The 12,571-nt window shown below is 43.2% G+C and overlaps 1 protein-coding gene across 2 annotated transcripts in view; it reads right to left on the reverse strand.

Moving 5' to 3' along the window:
• Window positions 1–12,571, reverse strand: part of tcerg1l (transcription elongation regulator 1 like) — a 70,202-nt gene that overhangs the window by 20,591 nt on the left and 37,040 nt on the right. For both annotated transcript variants that reach the window (XM_087844992.1, XM_087844993.1), the window contains exons 6-9: window positions 5,353–5,495; window positions 4,992–5,057; window positions 4,837–4,912; window positions 1,292–1,371 (exon numbers count right to left, since the gene is read on the reverse strand). In XM_087844992.1, the coding sequence (XP_087701118.1) occupies window positions 1,292–1,371; window positions 4,837–4,912; window positions 4,992–5,057; window positions 5,353–5,495 (365 nt within the window). The remainder of the gene's footprint in view (window positions 1–1,291; window positions 1,372–4,836; window positions 4,913–4,991; window positions 5,058–5,352; window positions 5,496–12,571) is intronic.

Here is a 12,571-nt window from a genome sequence, read left to right on the forward strand (position 1 = left end):
ACAAGTGCGTCTCTTCTAGACAAGCTATGGGCTAAAGTAAAATCCAGTAATGATCAAAGCGATTTTAAGGAGGTTTTTGGTGGAGCTTTCTTTTTAAGACCCATTTAACCTAACAACTTACAAAAACCACTCACCAACCAGTCTAGGAATATACTAGGAGTGCAACGATACACAAAATTCACGGTTCGGTTCGATATTTTTTCGATACAAAAAAATGTTCATGCTTTTTTAATTTGTCATTTATTAAAATTATAAATATATATTTTAAATCAAAAGTACAGTTTTTAAATTTAATGTTGCTGAAACAACAAAGTAATAAAAAAAATAAATCTGATGGAGAAATCACTCATCTTTGGAAAAGAGAGTTTATTACAGAGAAATGTCTCTTTCCAAAATAAAAGCTATACTATACGCTTCTTCTGGGCTATATTCTCAGCAGCATATTAAACATATCAGGTCCCCATAAGGAGAATCATGTGCTAACGGCTGTCTAAATGACTCGGGTAAAGTTTGTAGCATGCCTGCTTGTTGTTTTTGTCTGCTTCTAGGATACAACGGTGTCAACACGTTAACGAGCTAACTGCGCTAACGAGCTAACTGCGCTAACAAGCTAACTGCGCTAACGAGCTAACTGCGCTAACGCACTAGTTCCCCCCCCCCATGTAATTGAGCATTGCGTGGCACATCTGACATACTGTTTTACTTTTGTCCATGACGCGCTTACCTTCAGGGTCATACGTCACATGAAGACCAAAATAGATCCAAAGGCCAGATCTGAATGAGGGTGGGGGAGGTTCAATTTGCCATGTTGCAACGAGCTTAGCTTCTGTTTTGCTAGCTTGTGCTGCGCTCAGTGGATCTGCGCTTGACAGTGCAGCCTAGGCGGAGTAGTCGAACGCAGATCCACTGAGCGCTCAAAAACAGACAGCGTCGTCAGAAGAAAAGTTGATAAAATAAATAAAAGATTTTGTATTGTTCGATACATATGGTACCAAACTGAAAGCACTGTATCGAACGGTTCAATATCGATACGAGTATCGTTGCACCCCTAGAATATACATATTTCCTTTGAGACCTACAGTTGCCAGGGGGTCGCCTACTGGGTTTCAGGTTTGTGTGACTGTGGCCAACTTTGTGTGACTCAGTATCCTGATTGATGTTGAACCCAGATAATGGAAAGATACCCATTTCAGGTGATTTTGTGTTAAACAGCTTTGAGTCTTTACAGAAAGAAAGGTTGTAATTTTGCTAGAATTATCTGAGTTTTATTTTGATTTAAATGGATCCTCACCTGTCTGTCTTCTGGTTTCTTTGTCCTCAGCAGTAATGCCCCTTGATAGGAAAGCTTTCCTCCACCCGTTCCTCGTTTCCCTGACAAACAAAACAAATCAAACTTATTGCTCATACAGGATACCTGGATCTGAACTGGGCAGCACAGACTTTCTCCAACAGGTGAACTCATTGAAGAACTGCAAGGAAAACAGTCAAACAAGCCAAGTGGCTCTCCTTTGACCTCTTGAACTCTAATTTATCTGCTCAGTAACGACTCTCTTCCTAGTTTGACTGTGAGAGTAAAAATGTAACAAGCTAAAAATATGTGACAGATGAACAGAATTCCTCAGGCTCAATGTTTGATACTCTGTGAGAAGATGAAACATTGTGACAACAGAAACATGGGTCATGAGAGCGTGATGTCAGAAACGATCAGTGACAGGATGATGAAGTCAGATCTGTTTTGCTCTGCAGACTAACCTAATCCTGACCAAACCCACTCACACCCTAACTTTTACTGCTGAAGAGTTGAAACACGGTGAACTAAAGGGTTAACTTTAACTCTAAAATCATTGATTTCCACTTTTTAAAGAATTCTTATAGATTCATGACTTCATGCTCCTTTACCTCTGTCAGACAGCAGGTGAAGTTTAAACGCAAATGATCAGTATGTTTGATGGCTTCTTTCTACCTGCTTTGCTATTTATTTATTTTTAACATCCTTCAGCTTTAAGCGCCTTAAGATGGCTGTTGTTGTGAATTGGTGCTGTATAAATAAAAACCCAATGATCATGAAGGTCGTTTTACATTTTACACAGCTCCATCTGTACTCCAATGGGATCTGCCTTGAGGCGTAGACAGGAAAGAAGTAGGGCAGATTTTCTGATCAATCATTCAGAGGGAAACAGACAAGGGATGCTACCAACATGAACTTGCTGTGCAATAGAGTCAGGACCCTCAGAGGTACATTAGGCTATTTGCTCCCTGGATAATTTAACCCAGGGTCCCCCAACCCTGTTTGTGCCATGGACCGGTTTAATGTCAGACAATATTTTAAGGTGTCCTTTAAGGTGTCCCGGATAAATAAGAGAATCCTGCTAAACTGACTCTTGGTGGCGCTGTCACTTGGTGTTCGCTCTCTCTGCGGTGGAGTATCACTTCCTGTTCCTGCTTAAACACAGTGGTATTTTTGAGTAGCTTATCTGCTTAACAATTTAAATAAAAACTTTTAGATAACTTCTTTTTTCATATTATAATCTTCATGTCCTTCATCCGAAGCACACTTTCTGTGTACTCACTACCTAATTTATAGCCAAAGTATTCACTCACTGTGTTTTTACTGTTTCGCTAGCTTAGCTTAGCTCGTAGCCAACTTGCTAGCACCATGGCTACTTCACCTGTCCCTCCTGCACTTTCCTTGTGTCAGATGTTTAGTTACTCCTCGGCCTCCTTTAGCAGTAATGATATCTGTAACAAATGTAGCATATTTGCAGCTCTGGAGGCCAGGATTACTGAACTGGAGACTCGGCTTCGCACCCTTCATTCACCCGTAGCTAGCCAGGCCCCTGTAGCTGGTGCAGCCGAAGATAGCGTAGCCCCCGCTAGCTGTTTCCCGGGAGACCCCGGGAAGCTGGGGAAAGAGGGCGGCTGGGTGACGATGAGGAGGAAGCATAGTCCTAAACAGAAGCCCCAGGTACACCACCAACCCGTTCATGTGTCTAACCGTTTTCCCCACTCAGGCACACACCCGCCGGGGGTCAAACTCTGGTAATTGGTGATTCTGTTCTGGGAAAAGTTAGAGCACTCATAGAGAAGAGGGCACTGTTCAATGTTCTATTGCTTTGAGTGGTTGTTTCATTGTGCGTTTCACCATTCATGTTCAGTTAGGGTAATGCCAAATGTGGAGCCTCTAATTATTAGTGAGCAGCAAAAGGATTTGAAATAAGGCTGAAGTGAGTTTGTAGAAAGTGATTTGTTTAATTGCTGCTAATTACCATGAATTTACAAAATTATCTGTGGATCATAGTATGCAATTATGGCTCAGTATGCATGTGATTTAATGTAAACTTCAATGCCATTCTCTTGTTATATTTTGTTTAGGGCTGAATATCATTATTACTGCTGTCTGTTCACTCAGAGCACAGCAGCAGGAGCACAGTTTGATTGTGACTGTGGTGGTTTCACTTTAGATGTTATTTCCATCACTTTGTCCAAAATATGTTGCTAACATCTCTTCCACACCATGGCATCAATGCATCCATCTTCTTAATCAGAAATCATTAAATAGACTCAAGTTGTACAAAATTCAGCAGAAGAAAACAACCAACAACCAAGAAAACAGAACAAATTACTCCAATTTTAATGGCTCTGCCCATTGCCCCCAGAATCGCTCAGAGAGGATTTTACTTATTACTTTATATCTACTCAACTGGTACGCCACCATAGATCCACAGGGGAAACCTGTCACCTATTCCCACCTCAGGTGGACAAAAGGAACGGCCCACCTGAGCAGCTCTAAGTTGCCTCATCAGTCTTCTTTTAAAACCTTCTAAAGACTCTTTTGTATTGTAAGAGGTTTGATTGGTTTTAGCAAAGACGTGCTATTGTTTGACATGCTTAGATTTACTTCATCTTTGTCTTTTATGTTCATGATAATGTTTCATTTAATGTTAAGTTTAGTCTGGATGAAGAATTTGCAGGTGGCAGGGTACACCTGAGTAATGATGTATAACCCTTGGTCTCTTGTGTTCTGGGGGCCTCTGGATGTCTGGAGTCTTGATCTCCTCCATACCTGCTTCATGCCCTGGAGGACGGGGCTGTGGCCCCCCCACACCCTCTAGCAGATCATTACATGAAGGAACCTTTTAAAAACAAGCGCGTCCATGCTCACAGGTGCACACACGGGTGCTCACACACACAAACTACACCCTTTTTGGCTCCTACCTCAAAGCACACTGTGCGCTGTTGATCTAACGTGCTGCACAATAATGTTTAATATTTAATATTTACTGCTATATACACATAGAGTATCACAGTGGTGTTGTGTTTATTATATCGCTTTTTATTAGTTTTTGTTTGCTTGTTTTCTCTTTTTTTCTTCTCCTCTGTTGTTTCCCTCCCTCGCCCCGGTGATGTCTGTCCCGTCTGTAACAACTGAAAATAAAATAAATAAATAATAACAACAATACGGCAAGGCAGGGAAGGTCTACTTGGTGGTGCTGGTGCCGAGCTTTGGACCATCAACCTCAACATCTGGCTGAAGCTCTCAACCTAGCCTTCAACATATCTATGTGTCTGTGCCAAAAACACAGAAACATTATCGTGTATGATGGACGTGAGATATTTATGGCCATCATTTACTGTACACAGCACATCATAATCAACAGTGAAATATTCATTTGCCACATGGTTGATTTCGTCCGCGTAAACAAAGATTTCGATGTTTCAATCTGCTCTCGTGGCTCAGAGGCATTTCATACGCACAGAGTGCTTCTGTTTATGGCTGACACACACATTTACACAAACAACAGATGAACAGAGACATGCTGAGAGACACACACTTACTGTGTCTGTAGTTTGTCAGCAAAGTGAATCTGGAGGAAAACTGTGAAGAAAAAAAAGGCTGAACTTCTTTGATCACCTGAAAGAGACGAGATGTGATTAGCACAGCTCGAATGGACAGAAAGACAAACTGATGGACAGATCAGCTGGAGACTCACCTGGAGAGGTAACACGGGACAGTTTTCAGTGCAGAGCTGAGAGGGACGAACAGGTCCAGAAACACACTGAAAGACCGTGAGAGAGATCTGAACACCTGTCTCACATCACTCAGCACCAGGAACAGCAATTCCTCCAAACTGCAGGTGAAACTGCTGCTCATCTCGTATAAGGTCACCCTGACTCCCGTTCAACACATTCAACACATCTCTAACCAGGACATCTTGCTCTCATCTGGCTCCTCTTACTCTGACACCAGCCATCAGCTCAGAGGTAACTTGGAGGTTGTAATTTAAGCACATCTGCATCAAAAAGTGTTCATTGTGTTGATCACTTTGTAACATTGATGTGATAAATACTCACCTGCATGGGTGGTGTTGGTCTACTTTCACAGCTTATCATTGGCCGGAGCCATGTCACTCTTCGATGCTGATTGGGTAGAATGAGATGCCACGCCTCCTTGTGTCTCTGCTTGTGAAGGCCGGTCCATTCACAGTACATTACATCTACAACACAACACAGATCGTTTCAGTGAGTCCTTGATATTCAGCACTGTGGCACAGTTTGCATGTTCTCCCCATGTTTGTGTGGTTCTCTCCGAGTACTCTGGGTGGGAGGAAAGGTTAATTGGAAACTCTAAATTGCCCATAGGTGCAAATGGTTGTCTGTGTCTATGTGTTAGCCCTGCGACAGACTGGCGACCTGTCCAGGGTGTGCCCTGCCCCTCGCTCTGAGACAGCTGGGATAGATCCAGCCCCCCCACGCCCTGAAAAGGATAAACTGAAGAGAATAGATGGTTGATATCCTTATTAAGGATGTAGATGACGGTTCTGCTGTTTTATGAATTCACAGCGATGCTTGTGAAGGTGGTTTAAACTGGCTCCAGGCTGGTTTAACTGAGGTTTCTGAGGAGAATGTGAGGTGACTGAAATCTTTACATCATTTCATTATCTGTCATCTCTCCTGACGCACTCACAGGACAGAGAGCTCATAGAACTCCCTAAACCCACTGCACGGTGCACTGGAGTAGTTTTTCCTCTGAGCTGCTAACCTTGTTAGATGTTTTTTTATTTACTTGTACACACACATATATATATATATATATATATATATATATATATATATATATATATATATATATATATATATATACATATATATATATATATATATATATATATATATATACATATATATATACATATATATATATATATATATATATATATATATATATATAAGAAGAGCTACAATTTGAGACTAAGCTCCCTCACCACAGAAAACAAAGGAACAAAACAGTGACGGTAATCACGAGCTTATGCATCACCTGCAGTCACATCAGGCATGTTATTACAAACGTGTGAATACCAGGGGAAGCTAGACAGTAACAGTAAAATGAAAGTGATCGGTTCCCTGCCCCAGCACATGCGGGGAAGCCATGAGGCTCTCTGTAATGCTTGTACATTTACAATATTTTTAATGTATTTTTTAACATTATAAAACAGAACAAGGAAAAGGCAACATGGTGATCCATAGACAGTGTACTGACAGTTCAGAGGCGTGGCCTAAAACCCGTTCACCATATTCAGGAAATGTTTTATTAATCTGGTTTTACCAGATATAACAACTTTGATGCTTTATATCAACTATATTTATCAAGTAAAAACAAACAGGTAAAGGCTCGTGTTCCAGCTTCTTTTATTCTTCCCAGCTTGCAGTAGGGCTTCCCTCAGACCACAAATAGTTTAAACAGCTGGAAACTTTCATCGATCTGATCACTGAGTTAGAAAACAGCTTGTGAGACATTCCTCCCCCAGAGGTGAGCCTAATTTGGCCCGACGCCCAAAAGCTGACTGTCACTGCGATCTGTAACAACACAATCTCAATCTGCACACCGAGCCGACTGGGCAGGAGGTGTTTAGTTTGTTTGCTGAACAACAGAACATCTGGGTTCAGTCGGTGTTGGCTTAAAGATCAGCTGACCAGGTCAGTGTTGTTACGAGCTCGAACCAGCAGAGGGCATCTTTCAGAGAGGACAGGAAAGGAAAGCAGAACATCTTCGTGTTCTTTCTTCCTTCAGCAATGAATGATACATCATCTTCTCCTCCTTTCTGCTGCTCTTCTTCTCTGCTGACAAATTAAATCAGTGTCACATTTAAATGCAACACGCAGTGCAGGCAGAGTGTGTGTGGATCTGCAGCATCTGCATTTATGGCTGAAACACTTTAACCCTTTAGTACCTCTGTCCTGAAAAAGAAAGGCCGCTGCATGTGTGTTTCTGGCTGATTACTGCTACACTGTGCACACAGTGTGGCTCAGAGGCTCGCTGCAGTCCTTTACCAAACCATTTCTGTTGAGGCAAACTAACCACATCTCCAGGCTCTCGACATTTTCTGTTCTCCATTTCACTGACTGTTTCAGACACACTCAGCTTACCTGACGTGACACAATAACCAAAGTGATCAGTTATCAGGGGCGGGTCTGTGACCCAGCATTTTGATTTCTTCTGTTATATTGGAAATAGTGTGCTGCTATTATTAGTTAGGATTTAGTTGTTTCATGCTAGCTTTTGTTTCTTCTGTAACTCCTCAATAACAAGTCTTTTCTTGTCCTCAGTGTTTTATTTTCAGTTGTATGTCTGTGTTCCATACTGTCAGGCTGGTGTCGTCACGTCTCTGCATGCTTCCTGCTTTGTTTTGAAGAGTCTAGTGTTTCCATGTTTATGTGCTTCGTTTTACTTTCTCTGTGGCGTCATGTTCGTTTGTGTCAGCTGTGTCTCCCCGGGTGTTTCCACGACCCTCTTGTGTATTTAAGGCTACGTTCACGCTGCAGGCGAAAGCGCATCAAATCCGATTTTTTTGACCCTCTGCGACCATCTATCCCATCATGGTGTGACAGTGTGAACGGCACAAATCCGATATTTTCAAATCCGATCTGGGTCACTTTCGTATGTGGTGCTGAATCCGATACATATCTGATGTTTTAGAAAGCTGCTGTTTGATGGTCATGTCGCATTAAATCCGTCTTTTACGTCACCGACACAAGACAGACGCCAACTATCAGCGCCGGAGAAGACATCGCGAACGCTTCCTGTCCATCCAGTGTAGATGTCAGTGAAACTGTTGGGAAGACAACATGAACATTTTATTTGTATAATCTGCAGATTCTGACAGAAATCTGCAACTATCCTTTGAAGCACCGCTCCTCTAAAACAGCAATAAGGATCATTATTAGGTTATTTACATTATTATGTAAATAACAAAATAACTTAAAGCAAAAATTGGGAAACGTGAAGTCTGAAGTCTTTATATTAAGACCATCAGTCAAACATACTGTTGCTCTGGGTCTAAACAGAGCGCGTTGTGTGAGACGTCTTCTTTGAGCGTTCACACTAGAGCGCGTTTGCTGTCGCATTTTATTTGTAGTGTGAACGACAAAAAAATCAGATTTGATCAAAAAATCAGAATTAAGCATCAAGACCTGCAGAGTGAACGTAGCCTATGGAGCGTATCTGTAACCGGAAGGTTGCTGGTTCGATCCCCCAGCTCTCTGTCCTGGTCGTTGTGTCCTTGGGCAAGACACTTCACCTCCCGCCTACTGGTGTTGGCCAGAGGGGCTGATGGCGCGATATGGCAGCCTCGCCTCTGTCAGTCTGCCCCAGGGCAGCTGTGGCTACAACTGTAGCTGCCTCCACCAGTGTGTGAATGTGAGAGTGAATGAATAGTGGCATTGTAAAGCGCTTTGGGTGCCTTGAAAAGCGCTGTATAAATGCAATCCATTATTATTATTATTAAGTCAGGTCACAGAAACTTGGGGGGGGGCGTTTCTTCTCAACCATTTTCTGACTTCCTCTCTTCATTCCTTCTTCTCTTCCTCCTCAGGTTCATGCTCATGTCAGGTTTAGTTTTCTTCATGTCCGCGTTTCACATGTTCCCGTTCATGTTCTAATTATCATAGTTATTCCTAGTTTCAGCTTCAGTTCTCGCCCCCTGTTCGCCTTGCTTTGTTTTTGTCTTCATGTTTTTCAGCCAAATAAACGTCTCGCTTTTTGTCAAGCTTAGTTTTCTCTTGTGTCTTGAGTCCCTTCATCAAACACACCGGCTGCGCGGCCATGACAAGTCAGCCTTTCAGATTGATTAAAAGTCTCAGAGTTTGGTGATGCTCAGGAGAGCGAGCGATGTTCTTTAAAAACCTGCCGTATTAAAAACACAGCAGACTTTCAGAGAAACCGCAGCTTTGCATGAGCACACACACTGATAACAGGTGACTGACAGGTATGTTGTTACCGTGACCAGCCAAATTTTCCCTGAGTTGACTGAAGTGCATCATGGGAAAAAGAAAAACAAACATCTTTCATCATCTCCCCATTTTTGCTGGTTTGCTCGCCCGTTTTCAGTCAGCGCATAAAAGGACGATTCATCTGCATCTGAATGGAGATTAACTGTGTGTGTGTGTGTGTGTGTGTGTGTGTGTGTGTGTGTGTGTGTGTGTGTGTGTGTCTGTATGTGTGTGTGAGAAGCAGCTTTGTCTAAAACCACATTGATGTTCACACACTCAGCAGTAGGTAGCTTGGTTCTGTTTGAAGTGTCTAGGGCTAATTTTCTGACTTCCTCTCTTCATTCTTTCTTCTCCTCCTCTTCCTCCTCTTCTAATCCCATTTATTTATTTATTTTCCAACCTCCTCTATTATCCTCCATCCACACTCCCAGTTTTCTATTAAAGTTAAATTTGGGATAAATGTGTCAGAATGACCAAGTGCAGACCAGAACGAGTCCAGGGTTCCCACTCAAACAGAGCTCACAGGTGTGGCATCTGAAAGTTGACTGAAAGCAGGACAGATCAATTTGACTTGAATGGGTGCAGGGATTTGTGGCTGTAGCTGGTGGCAGGCGGAGGACATCAGAGGTGAAGGGAGCTGTCATGCTGAAAGAAAACGTGAGTCAAGTTTACCTTATTTTCCGCACTATAGGGCGCACTTAAAATCTTTTAATTTTCTCAAAAATCGACAGTGCGCCTTATGCATGAGTTCTGGTTGTGCTTACTGACCTCGAAACGGTTTTATGTGCTACACGGCGCTCAAAAATCAACTTTGGTAGCTACGTAGCCGCAGCGCTGATCGATTGTCGGAGCGTTACGGCTACAGTAGTCAGAAGTCTCACAGAGGAATCTGGGTCCTAAACTCCGTCAGCTTCAGGTCCCAAAGTCACACAAACACTGCAGCATCACTGAGAGTTAAAAACTGTCTAAATTCTTTCATCTGTAATAAAACAATCAGCGTTGCTGTTTTACCAGGTGTAACAATGAAGTTTAACATCCAGACATCCATGAAAACAGAAGTTATGAACAGAGTTAGAAGTTAGCAGGAAGTTAGCTCACTAGCTTCCACCTAAACATGATATAGCATGTTCTGACTGAGATTTCTAAGGTAGTTTAAAAAATCTCCGTTGGGGAGGATAAAGTTTCTCAAGGCTCTGGATTAGTGGGTCTGTCCTGGCTGGTACAACTCTGCTTTAAGTCGAGGAGGGTGGATCTGCACAGGCAGACTCGAGTGGCGGTTCCTGGTTGTTGACATATGGACCCTGTGGCTCACAGTGCCCTGCGGGGGATTCTCAGAGAGGGTAGGGTATCTCTCCCCTGTCACGGGCCATTCAACCCCACACCACCACGATGGTGGGAGCTTGGCTTGGATTGCCAGTAGGTCAGTTATTACTGGCATTACTCTGTCAGGGCTGGACTTTGTCACAGATTATGTTCATAAATTGTATATATGCAGAATTTCTAGGTGAGGTGGTGGGGGTCTCCTGTTGGCATGATGACGGTTTGGTGCGTGCTTCAAGTGTATTGGGCTCTTCACCCTCAGAGATGAAAGACTGACAGGTGGGTTGGTGAAGTGCCGGCAGTGCTGCGGATGCTGTACTGTGATGAAAAGACAGGAGCGTGAAGGCAAAGCTGCTAAATTTCACAGTTGATTCTCAGCTATGACCACGAGCTCAGGGAGCGACCAAAAGAAAGAGCAGCAGAAATGAATAATGGCGTCTGGGCTAAGCCTTAGAGATCGAGTAAGGAGTCCAGTCATTCAGGAGGAGCACGCAGGAAGTCGCTACACCCAACACGTTCTCACTCCCAAAGCGTAACATTTTACGCTAGGTGACAAATCGTCAACATATTACGTTTTCGGCTACCCACCACGTTCCTAAATGACGACCTCGGAAAAACGAGGAAATATGAGAACCGTATGGACTCAATCTACACATGTTCGCTCTTTTTCTTCAAATCACTTAGAAACACGCTATTTAATATCAGTAAAGTCCTGGTTAAGATCAGGAAAAAGGTTATGGTTAGGGCTAGGGATAAGGTTAGGTTTAGGGCTGGAATACAGGGCTGGAACGTCTATTACCGCGGGAGCGTCATTGCACTGGATTTCGGCCATAACCCACCGCGTACCATAAGAATGCCGAAGGTCTCCTTTCGCGTTCCTCAGGAACGCCGCGGGACGTGACAAAACGTATGTGACTTGGAGGTTTCCAAGTCATCTCCTTGGTCAGGGTTTTCATTCACACAGAAACTGAAGGGACAGCAGTCTGTGACATGTGACACCCATGAAGACGGACATCTTCCAGGTGTGAATGAGACCACCTCCGCTGGGAAGGTACAATCGAAGCAAGAGGAGAGGAGCTGCGATCACAGTGCTTTGTTAGCTAATAGCAACCATCACACACACAAATATTTCCCCTGACAACACAGAGGAAACAGCTGATGAACAATGACTAAGAGGAGGAGGGGCCACAGTGAGAGACCAATGAGGAGGACGAGCATGAAGAGGAGCTTCTTAATACTGTGAGGGTGAGAGGTGAAAGGTTTGTCATAAATCAGCTTTTTTCTCCCCAAACTGCACCTCCTTAATTATTAATGAAGTCAAACACACTGAACTCTGTGTGTGTGTGTGTGTGTGTGTGTGTGTGTGTGTGCTGCATGTGTGTGTGTGTGTGCATGTGCATGTGTGTGTGTGTGTGTGTGTGCTGCATGTCTAATCAGTGATATCCACTCTGGGCTTGTTGCAATGAGCAAACCTGCTGTGAAATTATTCACTAAATTGGGTGTGTTTCTTTGTGTGTGTGTGTGTGTGTGTGTGTTTCTATGTGTGTGTGTGTTTCTTTGTGTGTGTGTGTGTGTGTGTGTGTTTCTTTGTGTGTGTGTGTGTGTCTATGTGTGTGTTTGTGTGTGTGTGTGTGTTTCTTTGTGTGTGTGTGTGTGTGTTTCTATGTGTGTGTGTGTGTGTGTGTGTGTTTCTTTGTATGTGTGTGTGTGTGTGTGTGTGTGTTTGGGGGGGGTAAGCTATAAATGCAGATGGTGATTGCTAATTTTATTCTGAAAAACAGAAAGTCGGTCAGGATTATTTATGACATCCTGAAGTGAAGTATGAGAGGAAATAAAACTATGAGGAGGAGGACAGGAGAGAGGAAGGGTGGGGAGCAGAGAGGAGAGGAGGAGCGGGGCGATGCTCGTGGTTCATCCTTCAAGCACAGTCATGGAGTCGGAGGGATTAACGTTCTGAGGAGCAAGAAGGTTAAGTGTCACATGA

The sequence above is a fragment of the Neolamprologus brichardi genome, chromosome 8 (genome assembly GCF_056152115.1).
Source record: "Neolamprologus brichardi isolate AB-2024 chromosome 8, ASM5615211v1, whole genome shotgun sequence".
Lineage (NCBI taxonomy): Eukaryota > Metazoa > Chordata > Actinopteri > Cichliformes > Cichlidae > Neolamprologus > Neolamprologus brichardi.